Source organism: Anomaloglossus baeobatrachus, chromosome 4, assembly GCF_048569485.1.
Source record: "Anomaloglossus baeobatrachus isolate aAnoBae1 chromosome 4, aAnoBae1.hap1, whole genome shotgun sequence".
NCBI lineage: Eukaryota > Metazoa > Chordata > Amphibia > Anura > Aromobatidae > Anomaloglossus > Anomaloglossus baeobatrachus.
This window is the reverse complement of record NC_134356.1, coordinates 548,209,799-548,228,407: the sequence shown is the minus strand read 5'-3', so window position 1 is coordinate 548,228,407 and position 18,609 is coordinate 548,209,799. Positions and strand designations below refer to the sequence as shown.

At 48.9% G+C, this 18,609-nt stretch overlaps 1 protein-coding gene across 3 annotated transcripts in view; it reads right to left on the bottom strand.

The window, feature by feature from the left end:
- The window catches only part of CHD2 (chromodomain helicase DNA binding protein 2), a 239,130-nt gene that overhangs the window by 133,448 nt on the left and 87,073 nt on the right, over positions 1 to 18,609 (bottom strand). For all 3 annotated transcript variants that reach the window (XM_075345973.1, XM_075345975.1, XM_075345974.1), the window contains exons 9-12: positions 18,281 to 18,506; positions 17,371 to 17,471; positions 11,715 to 11,759; positions 11,157 to 11,335 (exon numbers count right to left, since the gene is read on the bottom strand). In XM_075345973.1, the coding sequence (XP_075202088.1) occupies positions 11,157 to 11,335; positions 11,715 to 11,759; positions 17,371 to 17,471; positions 18,281 to 18,506 (551 nt within the window). The remainder of the gene's footprint in view (positions 1 to 11,156; positions 11,336 to 11,714; positions 11,760 to 17,370; positions 17,472 to 18,280; positions 18,507 to 18,609) is intronic.

Below are 18,609 nucleotides of genomic sequence, written 5' to 3'. Positions count from 1 at the left end.
AGCAGTGTGGTGCCGGTACACTGCTCCCCAGCCTAGGAGGCTGGCGTCTGTGGTCAGGACCAGCCAGTTCACTGGGAGAAAAGATCTCCCCTTCGATAGGGATGACGACCGAAGCCACCAGCGGAGTGCGTACCTGACTGAAGGCGTCAGGTGAAGATGTCTGTCCAGGGAGAAGCGGCTCTTGTCCCAGGCCGCTAGAAGGGCTAGCTGCAGTGGGTGGAGGTGCAGTTGAGCAAAGGGTACTGCTTCCATAGCTGCCACCATCCTGCCGAGCACTTTCATGCTGAATCGAATGGAGCGAGACGGAGGACGTAGAAGGCAGCGTACCGCTCGTTGAAGAGCGATCGTCTTGTCCTGAGGGAGAAGGATCAAGCCCCGACGGGTGTCCAGGGACATGCCTAGGAAGGTGATGGATCGTGATGGGATCGGGGATGATTTGTCCAGATTCACTTAATTCCACAGATTCCACCTTAAGCGGGATAGGGTGTCCACAGTGATCTGTACGCTGGTTGAGCAGTCGCGGAAGGAGGGGGCCTTGATGAGGAGGTCGTCCAAGTAAGGGAGAACGACTACTCCCCTGGCGTGAAGGACGCTCATGGCGGCCGCCATGACTTTGGTGAAGACCCTTGGTGCGGTGGCAAGGCTCAACGGTAGAGCTACAAATTGAAAGTGGGAGTCCTGAATTGCGAAGCGGAGGAACTTTTGGTGATCTGGGGCGATGGGTATGTGCAGGTACGCGTCCTTGATATCTATGGAGGCGAGGAATTCCCATGGATGCAATAATGGACCTTAGGGACTCCATTCTGAATCTCCGTACGTGCACGTTTGTTTAGATGTTTGAGGTCCAGGATGGGTCGAACTGACCCATCCTTTTTGGGGACCACAAGGAGGTTGGAATAAAAACCCCTGAACTTCTCGTCGTCTGGGACAGGTATTATCACTCCTGCTGTTTGGAGCGAGTGGATTGCTGAGAAAAAAGCTTTGCGTCGTTTTCGAGTCTTTGGGGGGTTTGAGAGAAAGAACCGACTCGGGGGTCGGGTCCGAAATTCTATGTGATAACCGGAAGACACAAGGTCTCGCACCCATTTGTCGTCTGAGGCGGCAGCCCAGATGTGATGAAAGAGCCGCAGTCGACCTCCTACAATGAGTGTGTCTTCCGGGGCGCCGAAGGAGTCATGAGGTGGGAAAACGTCGTGGCCGAGTCTCCCTAGTCCTGGACTGTTTCGGTCTAGGCTGCCATGACGAAGTGGGTTTCGGGGAGAGCTGAGAAGGTCGGTCCCTGCGTAGTCCGCGGCTGGTGGCGGGGACAGAACGGGATGTCAACCAACCAAATGAGTTCCGAAAGGAGCAGAACGAGGACTGTGGACGTCTGGTGAAGGACGTCCTGGACTTCAGCTGGGGGAGGGAGGTACTCTTTCCTCCCGTGGCGTCAGAAATGAGCTTGTCCAGACGTTCGCCAAACAATCGGTCTGGAAAAAAGGGAAGGCCCGTGAGAGACTTCTTGGAGGCAGAGTCCGCTCGCCATTATCGGAGCCAGAGAGCTCTACGGATGGCTATGGTATTTGAGGCGGCAAACGCTGCGCAGGTAGCAGCGTCCATGGAGGCCTGCATGAGGTACTCTGCCGCAGCGGCAATTTGCGCTGTTAACTCTGTGAAGGTATGAGTGAACTGGGATTCCTCAAGTGAAGTGTTAAGGGATCCTGCCCAGACCGAGATCGCCTTTGCGACCCACACAGCGGCAAAGGAGGGCGAGAGGGAGGAACCCGCAGCCTCAAAAGCAGAGCGGGCGAGGTGCTCCACCTGTCTGTCTGTCGGGTCCTTGATGGAAGAACCATCAGGTAAAGACAGGAGCGTCTTTGTGGTAAGGCGGGAGACCGGGGGGCGGATCGGCCCAGCCCTTAGGGGCAGGTGAGGCAAAAGGGTACCGGGACTCCATGAGTTTTCGGTTACCGAAGCGCCTGTCAGGCTTCTCTCTTTGCTCTTTGCTTTGTGAGGATATCCTGAAACTCTGGGTGATCAGCGAAAACCTTTTGGGGTTTCCTTGCCCTCTTAAAGGAAACCGCATGGTCAGTGGTAGTGGATGGGGGATCCTCCACATGCAGAGTTTGGTTGATTGCTGCTATAAGGGAGTCTATTGCAGTTTGATCATCTGGGGAGGCTGAAACCAAGGAATCCTCTTGGTATAAACAGCATTCTCCCTCCTCCAGCTCTTCAGAAGCTGTGGAGCGTGTGGGAGAGCCTGCCCTGTGTTCTCACGAGGGAGAGCCCGCTGGAGACACCCGGCCGTGTGCTCTTTTCCTGATCCCTGCAACCGGTGAAGCATGTGCCCGAATTACCTCAGAAGGATCCTCCATAGGGGTATCCTCAGGCTGCGTTCCGTCCAGGGACCCAGAAGGGTGTGGAGGACGACATTGCATAGCCAGCGCCAAGTTCTGTGACAGTTTTTCCATGGATTGGGACAGAAACTGTGCCCATTCCTGTGGGCTGGGAGCCCTAGGCTCTGGGCTGACGGTTGCGGCGGTGGTGGCAGGGGGGTCTTGGGGGCCTATAGGGGCACAGGACTCACAGAGAGAAGAGGTGTGTTTACGTGGTAGCTCAGCGTGGCAGGCAGTGCAGGCTGAATAATAGACTAAGTGGGCCTGAGCACTCTTAGTGCCCTTAGAATTCTGCATGTTCCTAATAGGAGTATGCCAGGAGGGGGAGCAATGCTCAGCAGAGCTACAAGTGAAGCAAGCACCTCACCAGAATCAGCTGATGGCCCTGTCCTCAGGAAGGATTAAACTCTATGGAGATCTTCGCACGCTTTCCTGGGGGTGGGGGTGGGGGCTTATCGCGGCCGCGGGGGGTGGGGCTTAGCGCTAAAACAACGCGGAGATGAAGTCAGTGTGCCCCCCCTTGCTGTGGGTAGTAAAAAACGGCGGGAAGGGAGCTTCTGATAGTTTTCCTCCCTCTCCCTCCAGTCAGCACACAGCTTGTCACTGGTGGTTATCAGCCGTCTTTTCTGCTAGAGCAAATAAACAGAGCAAATAAACAGCGTGAGTCCCTGAGCCCTGGGCCCTCCCCCAGCCACTGGGAAATTATCTGCAGGACTTTCTACAAACAGGGGTGACTTCCCCCCTCCTCCAGCCAGCAAGCTAGAGAAAAGTTAACACTGTGTGTGTAGAATCCTTGGGGCTCTCCTCCTTGCACTCAGCAAGGGACTTTCTCATAATAAATACTGTAAATGTCCTGGGAGCCTTCCCTGCAGCGTCTTTTCTCCATTTGTCTGGTAAACCAGTCAGGGGGGATCTCACCTTAAAACACTGCTTCAGTCCAGGCAGTGCAAATAGCAGAGTCAGCTTGCTGTGTCCGGTCACACCGGTGCCATATTCAACTCAGAGCCTGCAAAGAGGGCCTGAGGAATTGGTGCCATATTCAACTCAGAGCCTGCAAGGAGGGGCTGAGGAATTGGGCTATAGGGGCACAGGCCTCTACCCTGGGCTTTGGAAAATCGGTGTCTGTGGAACCCGTCGTCCAGTCCACGATCCAGCGTCGCAGGAGGGGGTACGTGGAGGCGACACTCCACGTTCCCGCCCGTTGATGGTAGTGGGAGATCGGTCCCAAAAGGAAACCGTCACCCTCAAAAAATAAACCTTGAAAGGAAGTGCCTCCTACAGACACTAAGCTAAAACTGAGGTTGCCTGGCCCGGCGGTGTATAATGCAGAGGAGGAGCTATGCTTTTGCATCTTCTTAGTGTCCTCCTATGGATAGGCAGCATAACACCCATGGTCCTGTGTCCCCCAATGAGGCGTCAGAGAAAAGTGTTGTTTAAAGTTTGCCACAAGCCACCTAGGAGACACACCAAACATGTGGAAGAAGGTGCTCTGGTCAGATGAAACCAAAATCAAACTATCTGGGCACAATGCCAAACGATATGTTTGGCGTAAAAGCAACACAGCTCATCACCCTGAACACACCATCCCCACTGTCAAACATGGTGGTGGCAGCATCATGGTTTGAGTCTGCTTTTCTTCAGCAAGGATAGGGAAGATGGTTAAAATTGATGGGAAGATGGATGGAGCCAAATACAGTACCATTCTTGAAGAAAACCTGTTGGAGTCTGCAAAAGACCTGAGACTGGGACGGAGATTTGTCTTTCAACAAGACAATGATCCCAAACATAAAGCAAAATCTACAATGGAATGGTTCAGAAATATATGTATCCAGGGGTTAGAAAGGCCAAGTCAAAGTCCAGACCTGAATCCAATCGAGAATCTGTGGAAAGAGCTGAAAACTGCTGCTCACAAACGCTCTCCATCCAACCTCACTCAGCTCGAGCTATATGCAAAGGAAGAATGGGTAATAATTTCAGTCTCTCGATGTGCAAAACTGATAGAGACATACCCCAAGCGACTTGCAGCTGTAACTGCAGCAAAAGGTGGCGCTACGAAGTATTAACTTAAAGGGGACGAATAATATTGCATGCCCCAATTGTCATTTATTTATTTTTTATAAAAGTTTAAAATAAGCAATAAATTGCATAGTGGGTAAACAAAAAAATATTAGGTTTGTGTCACCATTTTCTAAGACTCATGTTTATTTTTTTTTTCTCTCCATTGATAGACCCTTGTGCTGGCTTTTTTGTAAGGCAACTTTCATTTTTTTTTCAGTACCGTTTTAGGGTACATACAAGGTTTTAATCACTTTTTTATGCATTTTTAGTGGACACTAAGTGATCAAAAATCAGCAATTCTAGAGTTTTGATTTTCATTTATAAATGGGTTAATTTGTTATTTTCATTTTCATTTTTATTAAATGGCAATATTGAATGTTTTTTTTAATTTCTGGGCTAGAAAAAGGGGAAGGTTTGAAATTTTTGTATTATTTCTGGCCTTCATAGGAGTACCAAGAGCGCAGAGATGATAAAGCATCAGGATCACATCGGACAGGCAGTAAGGATCCATTTAAATGCTGATGACAGTGATTGACAGTGCATCTAAGTAGTTGAACCGCTGTAACTGGAGCTAGTGCTGATCACTACTGCTAGAGGCAGGTGCCAGCTGTATAACACAGCCAGCATCCTCCATATATGGAATGGGCTCCCTTAAAGCAGAAAGGGACTAGAAGAAGGGAATTTTGTTACTTACCGTAAATTCCTTTTCTTCTAGCTCTTATTGGGAGACCCAGACGATTGGGGTATAGCTACTGCCCTCCGGAGGCCACACAAAGCACTACACTAAAAAGTGCAAGGCCCCTCCCCTTCTGGCTATACCCCCCCGTGGTATCACGGGTTCTCCAGTTTTAGTGCCAAAGCAAGAAGGAGGAAGCCAATAACTGGTTTAAACAAATTAACTCCGAATAACGTCGGAGAACTGAAAAACCGTTCAACATGAACAACATGTGTACCCGCAAACAACAAAAAAATCCCGAAGGACAACAGGGCGGGTGCTGGGTCTCCCAATAAGAGCTAGAAGAAAAGGAATTTACGGTAAGTAACAAAATTCCCTTCTTCTTCAGCGCTCTATTGGGAGACCCAGACGATTGGGACGTCCAAAAGCTGTCCCTGGGTGGGTAAAGAGATACCTCATGTTAGAGCTGCAAAACAGCCCTCCCCTACGGGGATGTCACTGCCGCCTGCAGGACTCTTCTACCTAAGCTGGCATCCGCCGAAGCATAGGTATGCACCTGATAATGCTTGGTGAAAGTGTGCAGACTCGACCAGGTAGCTGCCTGGCACACTTGTTGAGCCGAAGCCTGGTGTCGTAATGCCCAGGACGCACCCACGGCTCTGGTTGAGTGGGCTTTTAGCCCTGAAGGAACCGGAAGCCCCGCAGAACGGTAGGCCTCTAGAATTGGTTCTTTGATCCATCGAGCCAGGGTGGCTTTAGAAGCCTGCAACCCCTTGCGCGGACCAGCGACAAGGACAAAAAGTGCATCGGAACGGCGCATGGGCGCCGTGCGGGAAATGTAGATTCTGAGTGCTCTCACCAGATCTAGCAAACGTAAGTCCTTTTCATACCGGTGAACCGGATGAGGACAAAAGGAAGGCAAGGATATATCCTGATTAAGATGAAACGAGGAAACGACCTTAGGGAGAAACTCCGGAATGGGGCGCAGCACTACCTTGTCCTGGTGGAACACCAGGAAGGGAGCCTTGGATGACAGAGCTGCCAGCTCCGACACTCGCCGAAGCGATGTGATCGCAACAAGAAACGCCACTTTCTGTGACAGGCGAGAAAAGGAAACTTCCTTCAGAGGCTCGAAAGGCGGCTTCTGGAGAGCAACTAGTACCCTGTTCAGATCCCATGGATCTAACGGCCGCCTGTACGGGGGCACAATATGACAGACCCCCTGCAGAAACGTGCGCACCTTAGGAAGACGTGCTAGACGCTTCTGAAAAAACACGGATAGTGCCGAGACTTGCCCTTTAAGGGAGCTGAGCGACAAGCCCTTTTCCAACCCCGATTGCAGGAAGGAAAGAAAGGTGGGCAATGCAAATGGCCAAGGGGATACTCTCTGTGCAGAGCACCAGGATAAGAAAATCTTCCACGTTCTGTGGTAGATCTTAGCAGACGTTGACTTCCTAGCTTGTCTCATTGTGGCTACGACTCCTTGAGATAATCCTGCGGACGCTAGGATCCAGGACTCAATGGCCACACAGTCAGGTTCAGGGCCGCAGAATTCTGATGGAAAAACGGCCCTTGGGACAGTAAGTCTGGTCGGTCTGGCAGTGACCACGGTCGACCGACCGTGAGATGCCACAGATCCGGATACCACGATCTCCTCGGCCAGTCTGGGGCGACGAGTATGACGCGGCTGCAATCGGATCTGATCTTGCGTAACACTCTGGGCAAGAGTGCCAGAGGTGGGAAGACGTATGGGAGCCGGAACTGCGACCAATCTTGAACTAATGCGTCTGCCGCCAGAGCTCTTTGATCGCGCGACCTCGCCATGAATGCCGGGACCTTGTTGTTGTGCCGGGACGCCATTAGGTCGACGTCCGGCACTCCCCATCGGCGACAGATTTCCTGAAACACGTCCGGGTGAAGGGACCACTCCCCTGCGTCCATGCCCTGGCGACTGAGGAAGTCTGCTTCCCAATTTTCTACGCCTGGGATGTGAACCGCGGATATGGTGGAGGCTGTGTCCTCCACCCACATTAGAATGCGCCGGACTTCTTGGAATGCTTGCCGACTGCGCGTCCCTCCTTGGTGGTTGATGTATGCCACCGCTGTGGAGTTGTCCGACTGGATTCGGATCTGCTTTCCTTCCAGCCACTGTTGGAAGGCCAGTAGGGCAAGATACACTGCCCTGATTTCCAGAACATTGATCTGAAGGGTGGACTCCTGCGGAGTCCACGTCCCCTGGGCCCTGTGGTGGAGAAACACTGCTCCCCACCCTGACAGACTCGCATCTGTCGTGACCACTGCCCAGGATGGGGGCAGGAAGGATCTTCCCTGAGACAATGAGGTGGGAAGGAGCCACCATTGTAGAGAGTCCTTGGCCGTCTGGGAAAGAGAGACTTTCCTGTCCAGGGACGTTGACTTCCCGTCCCATTGGCGGAGAATGTCCCATTGAAGTGGGCGCAGATGAAACTGCGCAAAGGGAACTGCTTCCATGGCTGCCACCATCTTCCCGAGGAAGTGCATGAGGCGCCGTAAGGGGTGCGACTGGCCTTGAAGGAGGGATTGCACCCCTGTCTGTAGGGACCGCTGCTTGTTCAGCGGAAGCTTCACTCTCGCTGCTCGAGTATGAAACTCCATGCCAAGATACGTTAGCGACTGTGACGGTGACAGATTCGACTTTGGAAAGTTGATGATCCATCCGAACGTCTGTAGAGTCTCCAGCGTAGCATGTAGACTGAGTTGGCATGCCTCTTGAGAGGGTGCCTTGACAAGTAGATCGTCTAGGTAAGGGATCACCGAGTGTCCCTGAGAGTGCAAGACTGCTACCACCGCCGCCATGACCTTGGTGAAGATGGTCGTTTCCTATCACAAAACGTAGAAAACGTTGATGTTCTGTAGCAATTGGCACGTGGAGATAAGCATCTTTGATGTCTATTGAGGCAAGGAAATCTCCTTGAGACATTGAGGCAACGACAGAGCGGAGGGTTTCCATCCGGAACCGTCTGGCGTGCACATGTTTGTTGAGCAGCTTTAGATCCAGAACAGGACGGAACGAGCCGTCCTTTTTTGGAACCACAAAGAGATTGGAGTAAAACCCTCGCCCTTGTTCCTGAGGCGGTACAGGAACCACTACTCCTTCCGCTCTTAGGGAGTCCACCGCCTGCAGCAGGGCATCTGCTCGGTCTGGATGTGGGGAGGTTCTGAAGAACCGAGCTGGAGGACGAGAACTGAACTCGATTCTGTACCCGCGAGACAAAATGTTTGTCACCCACCGGTCTTTGACCTGTGACGTCCAAATGTCGGAAAAGCGGGAGAGCCTGCCCCCAACCCGAGATGCGGAGGGGGGGGGCTGAAAGTCATGAGGTAGCCGCTTTGGAAGCGGTTCCTCCATTTGCTTTCTTGGGGCGTGCGTGAGCCCGCCAGGAATCTGAGACTCTTTGCGTCCTCTGAGTCCCTTTGGACGAGGAGAATTGTGTCTTGCCCGAACCTCGAAAGGACTGAAACCTCTGCTGCCATTTTTTCTGCTGAGGTTTGCTTGATCTGGGCTGGGGTAAGGAAGAGTCTTTACCCTTGGACTGTTTAATGATGTCAGCCAATGGCTCGCCAAACAGTCTATCTCTAGATAAAGGCAAGCTGGTTAAACATTTTTTGGAACCAGCATCTGCTTTCCAGTCCTTTAACCACAAGGCTCTGCGCAAAACTACCGAATTGGCGGACGCCATTGAGGTGCGGCTGGTAGATTCTAGGACCGCATTGATAGCGTAAGACGCAAACGCAGACATCTGCGAGGTAAGGGACGCCACTTGCGGCGCCGCTGGATGTATGATAGCATCCACTTTTGCTAAACCAGCTGAAATAGCTTGGAGTGCCCATACGGCTGCGAATGCTGGAGCAAACGACGCGCCGATAGCTTCATAGACAGATTTTAACCAAAGGTCCATCTGTCTGTCATTGGCATCCTTAAGTGAAGCGCCATCCTCCACTGCAACTATGGATCTAGCTGCAAGTTTGGAAATCGGGGGGTCTACTTTTGGACACTGGGTCCAGCGCTTGACCACATCAGGGGGGAAAGGAAAACGTGTATCCTTAGAACGTTTAGAGAAACGCCTTTCTGGATGAGCGTCGTGTTTCTGGATTGATTCTCTGAAGTCAGAGTGATCCAAGAAAGCACTCAATTTACGCTTGGGATAGAGGAAACGAAACTTCTCCTGCTCTGCAGCTGCCTCCTCTGCTGAAGGGGCTGGGGGAGAAATATCTAACAGCCTATTGATGGCTGAGATAAGATCGTTTACCATGGCGTCCCCATCCGGGGTATCCAGATTGAGAGGGGTTCCAGGATAAGACTCCTGATCACTCTCTTCAGACGCATCACAGGGCGACTGATTGCGCTGAGACCCTGAGCAGTGTGATGACGTTGAGGGTCTTTCCCAGCGAGCTCGCTTAGGGTGGCTGGGGCTATCATCTGAGTCATAATACTCAGCCTGGGAAGCCGGGGACCCCCTTGCAGTCTGGACTAATTCCAACTGAGGGGGATTAGAGGACAGAGACCTCGCCGTGTCCATAGACTGAGCCCCAGTCATGGATTGCAAAGTTTCAAGGATCTTTGCCATAGTCACAGACATTCCATCAGCAAAAACTGCAAAGTCTGTTCCTGACACCGGGGCAGGACTTACAAGCGTCTCAGCCTGGGTCACTACCCCTCCGGACTCCGGCTGGCGAAGCAGCACCGGATCTGAGCATTGCACACAATGGGGGTCTTTGGAACCTGCTGGTAGAGCAGCCCCACATGCAGCACACGCAGTGTACACAGCCCTAGCCTTGGCAGCCTTGCGTTTTGTGGATGACATGTTGCTGCCTCCTCAGAGCGATCTGGGGTATCCAGCCAGGAAGCGACCTGACAGTGCAAGAAATAAATAAATATATATATCTGGTGACACAGTACACCAATACACACTGAGGCACTAGAGGGGCCAGCTGAAAAGCCGCTTACCGCCCGCTTAAGAGCGGGTGTGTGGTCGCCAAAAGCCCCCTAGTCCAGGTCTCCCAGAGCCTTGCGTCCTTCCTCCAGCCAGACTGCATGTAATGGCTGCCGGCGTCCTGGGAGAGGAGGGGGGGCGGGCCCTGGGCGTTCCTGACTAAGAGCGGGAAGCCTGCTTCCCTCTGTGCCTAGTGAGAGGGCTGGAGCATGTAAATCAGGCTCCAGCCCTCGTCGCTGCTGCGAAACAGCGTCTCTCCCCTACCCTGATTGACAGGGTGGGGGCGGGAACGAAGCGGAGCTAGGCCGCAAAAGCCGGGGACTGGATTTATAAACGCCGCCGCCGTAAAAGCGCGGTCGGCGTGTCCCCGGCGCACCACAAGTCACAGCAGCGCCGCCCGGTCCAGTGGGGGTCGGCGCTGCGTTCCCACAACACAAAGTCCCCCAGTAAACTGTAGGAACACTAACTCCAACGTTACGGTCCCCGGCGCACTACAACACCCAGCCAGCCCGGAGTGTGTCTGTGCCTGCCGGGGACACAGAGTACCTGTATGATGCAGGGCCATGTCCCTGATTGTACTCCTGCTCCATATCCATCAGGTTCAACTGGGTCTGTGGATGGAGCCCGGCGTCAGAGCTTAGAGGCCGGCAGGATCCCACTTCCACAGAGCCCTACAAGGGGATGTGGAAGGAAAACAGCATGTGGGGCTCCAGCCCCTGTACCAGCAATAGGTACCTCAACCTTACAACACCATCCACGGGTGAGAAGGGAGCATGCTGGGGGCCCTATATGGGCCCTCTTTTCTTCCATCCGAAATAGTCAGCAGCTACTGCTGACTAAAATCTGTGGAGCTATGCGTGGATGTCTGACCTCCTTCGCACAAAGCTTGAAAACTGGAGAACCCGTGATACCACGGGGGGGTATAGCCAGAAGGGGAGGGGCCTTGCACTTTTTAGTGTAGTGCTTTGTGTGGCCTCCGGAGGGCAGTAGCTATACCCCAATCGTCTGGGTCTCCCAATAGAGCGCTGAAGAAATCAACATTTGTCAGTGGAACTAGTACAGAACACTACCCACCTTGCAGTCTTTCACAGGGGTGGTTTTTGAGTTGTTCCGGCAATTGAAGCCATCAATACAGTGCTGGAATTTCTTTCCTACCAAAGCACCATCCTCCCAGCTGCACTCGGCATAAGGAAGACCCATCCACTTACAGAGGTATTCCGGCTCATTGGAGGACGAATTCTTCCTGCTGTGGACTGGAATACAATTTACCAGTGTTTAGTGTGCCAAGACTGCAGCTCCACTACTCACACAAAGCCTATTATTTCATGCAGCTATACTAAATATGTAAAAGTGAAATTGCCAAATAAAAAAAAAAAAAACAGGATCAAAAGAATGTGTTAAATATGTAATAAAAGCTTTATTGAAATTTATAAAGTAAATTAACAAATGCATGCAAAACAGAAGGAAAACTTCATAATCTGAAGCCAAAAGAAGCAAAACAAGCATAAATACCCCCAAAACACCGGAAAAAGAAAACCGGTACAAATACAACAGAAACACTAGTACCGTATGGGTATTCTGCTATATGCGGTGCCCAGAGCCCCTTTATCTTTAATTGGTATAATATATTACCTGGGAAGTCAGAGTGTCCAGCGGCAGATTTACCAGTCTTCACAGCTGTAAACCAATATATAGACCATTATTTATCAATGCTGGCATTGCATTCCAGGTACAGGCCCCCGAATCCTATCTCTGTACGGTTCCCCCAGTTGTTGAAATCAGATTAAACATGTTTTTAATATGTCAGCAAGTTTTTGCCATCTCATCTGAGAAAAGCATAATGTAGGGAAAGAGATCCTGATTCCAGGGATGTATTATTTAGTTTATCGAGTGCAGCAGTTATGATACAATTAAAGGGAACCTGTCACCAGAATTTTTGCAAATAAACTAAAAGAATCCCCTTTTGCAGCTCATGGGCTGCATTCTAGAAAGGTTCATCTTATTACTGGCCCCCCTTTCAGACCTAAATAACAACTTTATAAAATCTCACCTTTTGGTATGCTAATGAGGTTTTCTGGCCACTGGGACGGGCTGTTTTTCGTCCGTTATTCCCCAACCTGCCGCTGTTCGCCGTCCCCCATTGTTCATTTACATACATGAGGCCGCCGCCCTCATGTAACGCAGTGCTCCTGAGTTCTCGCGCATGCCCAGTGGCACTATCGCGGGACTGAGCATTGTGCAAATTGCGAGCGCTGGTGAGGTTATTACGCAGGCGCTAGATTATGGGCGGTGCTGGAATGTCATCACCAGCGTCATCCAAGTACCCGCCCATAATCTCGTGCCCGCGGTAATAGGTAACGTGGCTGATATGGCCAGCGCTAGCGCATAACGGTGGAGGCAGATGGAAAAGCACGGGCACAAGATTATGGGCATCGCTGAAATGTCATCACCAACGTCATCCAAGTACTCGCCCATAATCTCGTGCCTGCACTTTTCCCTCTGCCTCCACCGTTCTGCGCTAGCGCTGGCCATATCATCCACGCTACCCATTACCACGGGCACGAGATTATGGGCGGGTACTTGGATGACGCTGGTGATGACATTCCAGCGCCGCCCATAATCTCGCGCCTGCGCAATAACCTCCCCAGCGCTCGCAATTTGCACAATGCTCAGTCCCGCGATAGTGCCACTGGGAATGCGCGAGAACTCAGGAGCACTGCGTTACATGAGGGTGGCGGCCTCATGTATGTAAATGAACAATGGGGGACGGCGAACAGCGGCAGGAATAGGAATAACGGACGAAATACAGCCCGCCCACAGGGCCAGAAAACATCATTAGCATACCAAAAGGTAAGATTTTATAAAGTATTTATTTAGGTCTGAAAGGGGGGCCAGTAGTAAGATGAACCTTTCCAGAATGCAGCCCATGAACTGCAGAAGGGGATTCTTTTAGTTTATTTGCGAATAATTCTGGTGACAGGTTCCCTTTAACAGTTTTCTCTGCTGTAGATGTATTTCAGAAAGCTTACCCACCCACATCCCTGATTAGCAGCTTTCTGTGTACTATGTGTATTGACTGTAAGCTGCTAATCAGGGGTGGGGGCACGGTTGGCCAGGTGGCACGCTGGTACAGACAGTGAAAATCTCCTGCTGATAAAACTGCTGATCGAATTGAAACTCTAGCACAAAGCCTAAAGAGTAAAGGCCCCTTTCCACACTGAGACTTTCAGCGATCCCAATAAGTATCAGCAGTGAGAAAGGGAATAATACATAACTTTTATTAGAATTATTAGAAAAATTGCGTAGTGCTGCAATTTATAAATTAATTTTTTGTGCAAAAAAATGAAACAATACTCATGTCCAAGAGGACCAACAAAGATAGCGTTGGAGCCCCCCCGGTGGTGTCCGTCAATGATAGACCATAATCACCAGATGGACATTGAGGGGCTTCGACGCCAAATCAGTGTCCAAGATTCATAGACACTGTGAATTGATGACTACTATGAGCCGGATAAATGGGGCAACAACCTATAATCCTATTATTCAGAGTATAATCACGGCAGTAAACATATAGGTATAATTATTGCCTCTTGCTTATAATGACCGGCTCATTTATACATCATGCAATTATAAATAGAGAAATGGAATGGTCTCACCCAGTTGTAGGTGCAGGTCAGTAGTTAGAAGGGGGTCATCAGGATAGATGAATCGGGTGGCTGTCCATGGCCGGGCAGGAGCTCTCTCCCTGGCAGGAACTAGCTGAACCCTCAAGCCCCATTAGCTCCAGCCCTTACAAGGACCGTCCCAAACTGACCCTGGTGATGAATCTTTAGGGCTAATTTAATCAGGGTCAGTTTGGGACGGTCCTTGTATTTATAATTGCATGATGTATAAATGAGCCGGTCATTATAAGCAAGAGGCAATAATTATACCTATATGTTTACTGCCGTGATTATACTCTGAATTAAATCCAAGAAACACCACTGTGATCTTGGATGGATTTTTGTTAGATTTCTGTTAGGTTATGGTTGGTAATTGGTGTTTACATGTATGAAAAGCTTGTTTTTTGGGGGATTTAGTAACCCCATACTGTATATTACATTGGTGAGTCCTATTGGGGGGCTTGGTTCCCACTGGAATATATCCTCCCATGACCCTAACCTGACTAATAGGATTATAGGTTGTTGCCCCATTTATCCGGCTCATAGTAGTCATCAATTCACAGTGTCTATGAATCTTGGACACTGATTTGGCGTCGAAGCCCCTCAATGTCCATCTGGTGATTATGGTCTATCATTGACGGACACCACCGGGGGGGCTCCAACGCTATCTTTGTTGGTCCTCTTGGACATGAGTATTGTTTCATTTTTTTGCACAAAAAATTAATTTATAAATTGCAGCACTACGCAATTTTTCTAATAATTCTAATAAAAGTTATGTATTATTCCCTTTCTCACTGCTGATACTTATCTTAATTTTGAGAGGTAATTTGGGAACGGCTTCTCATCACCTGTTTCTATACTGCTGGTATTTTTTCAGCGATCCCACCAGCGATCCCAACCTGATAGGGATCGCTGGTAAGTTGCTAGGAGGTTGTTGGTGAGAGGTCACACAGTCAGACGCTCCAGCGATCCCACCAGCAACCTGACCTGGCAGGGATCGCTGGAGCATCGCTACACGGGTTGCTGGTGAGCTGTCACCAGCAACCAGTGACCAGCCCCCAGCCAGCAACGACGCACTGAAGCGATGCCGCGCTTGGTAACTAAGGTAAATATCGGGTAACCAACCCGATATTTACCTTGGTTACCAGCGCACGCAGCTACACGTGCAGAGAGCAGCGCACACTGCTTAGCGCTGGCTCCCTGCTCTCCTAGTTACAGCACACATGGGGTTAATTACCCGATGTGTACTCTGCTACACGTGCAAGGAGCAGGAGCCAGCACTGACAGTGAGAGCGGCGGAGGCTGGTAACGAAGGTAAATATCGGGTAACCAAGGACAGGGCTTCTTGGTTACCCGATGTTTACCGTGGTTACCAGTGTCCGCAGAAGCCGGCTCCTGCTGCCTGCACATTTAAGTTCCCTTTACACACTGAGACTTTCTAGCGATCATGCTGCACAGCGGGAAACAAAGGACCAAAGAATGGTCCTGAACGATTTGTAGCGATCAGCAACTTCACAGCGGGGGCCAGGTCACTGATGTGTTTCACACACTGCAATGTCGCTGGGGAGGTCGCTATTACGTCACAAAACCGGTGACGTTGCAGCGATGTCGTTTGCGATGTTGCAGTGTGTAAAGCCACCTTTACACATTGCTGTAACCATTGTCTCAGCCTCTACCTCATGCTGCCCTCAGATTACAATGGCATGCAAAAAATTTGGGCACCCCTGGTTGAAAATGAAATGATCTCTAAGGCCGGTTTTACACCGGTTTGCCGGATTCGGCACACTCCAGTACAGTGTATACAGTACAATGGCAGCGCGACAAGCGCCGGTCACATGCTGTCATGTGACCGAAGCATGTGACCCAGAAGTTGTCACGCTGCCATTATACTGTATCACACTGTACTGGCATGCGCAGAATCCGGCAAACCAGCGAAAAGCCAGATGTGTTAAAACGGCGGCCTTAAAGCTGACACATTTCCTTTGTATTTTAGGCAAAATAAAAAAAAAAAAAAGTTTACAAACAAATGTGGAATACATAGCTGTATCACCGTTACTGAGTTTGCCTTGGCTAACAACACCCAATTTAACCTCAAAACTGAATTGTATTTTTTTTTTTTTTTTTTTATTATTATAAAAAAAAAAGTTCTCCATCTCATCCACTTTACACAACTTGTATGTTAAAAAAGTGAAACAAGCACTTATTAGGAACAGCACTCATTATGAATACCGTATTTTACTTTTCCCATAAATACCGTAATCCCCTGCTACATAATAAAACTAACAACACTGTGAAAAAATATTTTACGTATAACATTTCTTCAAAGAAGGAGCTCATAGGTCCCAAATAATGATAAATAATCTTTATTTCATAAATAAACACACGATTAAAAAAGATGTGTACAGCAAACAAACAGAGATCGAAGCAGCATAATAATATTGCACATAGAAAAGTCTATAATGGAAAAAAGTGACATGTGCTTTGCAGCATTTATAACGTTGCTCCCTGACACGTTAAGTCCGTATGGAAAATGGGCATCAATACCTTAATTATAACTCTTCAACAAAGAATCCCATTAAGCCCTTGTCAAGCACATAATCAACGCAGGGACCATATCATATTTGCTACATTTGAAAATCAATAATTGCTAGTCACACGACATCCAAAAGTTACCTGGGTGAATTAGGTCAACGTTGAAGCCGGGTGCGAAACGTACGTCGGGGTAAGAGAGACTGGCGGCATGCTGACCTAATTCACCCAGGTAACTTTGGACTTGTGGCCGACTGATCTGTTTAGGGTGTCGGCCGGCTTAGCGGTTACACGGCAGTGTGTGCATCCCCCTTGAGGGGTTGCTCTCAGCCATAAGCGGCCGGTATGACTTTATATAATGGCAACGGTACTGTCTCCACGTGGGATTAGCGACCAGCCATCATCTTGTACAGATCCGTCATCCACTCGTTACTGGGTTACTGTGCACAGAATGTATACTTTTTTGGCTGTCGTGTGACTAGCAATTATTGATTTTCAAATGTAGCAAATATGATATGGTCCCTGCGTTGATTATGTGCTTGACAAGGGCTGAATGGGATTCTTTGTTGAAGAGTTATAATTAAGGTATTGATGCCCCTTGTCCATACGGACTTAACGTGTCAGGGAGCAACGTTATAAATGCTGCAAAGCACTTGTCACTTTTTTCCATTATAGACTTTTCTATGTGCAATATTATTATGCTGCTTCGATCTCTGTTTGTTTGCTGTAACATCTTTTTTAATCGTGTGTTTATTTATGAAATAAAGATTATTTATCATTATTTGGGACCTATGAGCTCCTTCTTTGAAGAAATGTTATACGTAAAATATTTTTTCACAGTGTTGTTATAGTCGTACAATGGGAGTGTCCGCTTATATAAAGACCTCTTTTGTGTTAATTACATAATAAAACTGTCTGCCTGCAGCCACCACTAGGTGGAGCTCATACATAGCATTTTTTTTTTTACTCATAGTGGTGACTTATGGAAAATGCTGTGAACTCATGTCAGCAACCAGAAAAGGAAGTTAATCGCTGGGCCCCGATCACCAAGGGCCCCACAGCACTGACACTACTGTATCTAGTACAAAAGCACTTACCTATGACCCGCTCAACTATCTGGTACTGCTTGTTCAGTTCCAGTGCTAGTTCTTGCTGGCAATTATAATACTCCAGATCTTCAGGAGAAATCTTTGCGATCCTAAGAATAAAACATATATACCAATATTACACATTGCCACCCACTGTTTAACCCCGTAAGGATCAGAAAAAAAGGTTTTTCCATTTAAAGTCTAACGTTTTACATTTTTCTTTGATGTAGCAGGACAAGACTTCGTTTTATGGGATAATTTGTACTTTATGTAGGTGCACTTTATAATACATAAACAATAGCACTTGATTTATATTAAGTTTAATTACTTGTGATATTTATTACATAACTTTGGCCGGTAATGTCCCTGGTAACCACACGAGCGGACGTTTCGAGGAATCACAATTCCTCAAAACGCATAGGTCTTCAGACCACAGGACACAGTCCGTACTAAGCAGCCGTGACGTCACACGCGCCTCCTACGTCCACTCGTGTGGGCTCACGGGACGCCACCGGCCAAAGCTTGATTTGTACTGATTGGGCCCCACATGGCCTTCTCATTAGTGGTTTCTTGCTCATTTGTGCACCTAGGCCATCATTTCTTGTATAGGCTATTCATTGGGTAGTCATTAATGTATGCATACCCATTTGTGTCAATTACTTTATTCCTTTTATATACCTCTATTTAGTGTAGTGGCCAACACAGGGTTCGTTGTTCTGCCAGTAGACACCAGATTCCCTCTTTATACATCTTTTGTGGGTGATATTGTTATTGTATTATGAGTTTATTTATACAATTTATTTGGAAATAATACAATGGTATATCAACCCTGCCAAGGCTCTGTATCAGTTAATGAAGAAACTAAAAAGGCTGCACACCATCAACTCCTATTAACCATTTATCAATTATCCAAATTTACCATTGCTTGATTTCATCTTCTTTCTTCTTAAAGTTCTCTAGCTTCTTTAGGCCTTTAACCTTTTGTTCCTGTAAGGAATCCTCACTCTCCCAAGTGCTGTGGATGTAAGACCAGCCTTTCCACTTTATAAGAAACTGATGCTCTCCTTCATCAGTTTCAGGGTTAAAGTCAGCACTGGGATCCCCATTTGCTTCCATTGCATACAAGGTTGTAGGGGCTCCAGTAGCTGTAATCAAATATTGAATTGGCTTTTACTTTTCTAGACTAACAAAACAGTAAATGTAAAGCAGCAGTGCTCCTCCTAGATGTGTTGTGTAAATGCAAAGCAC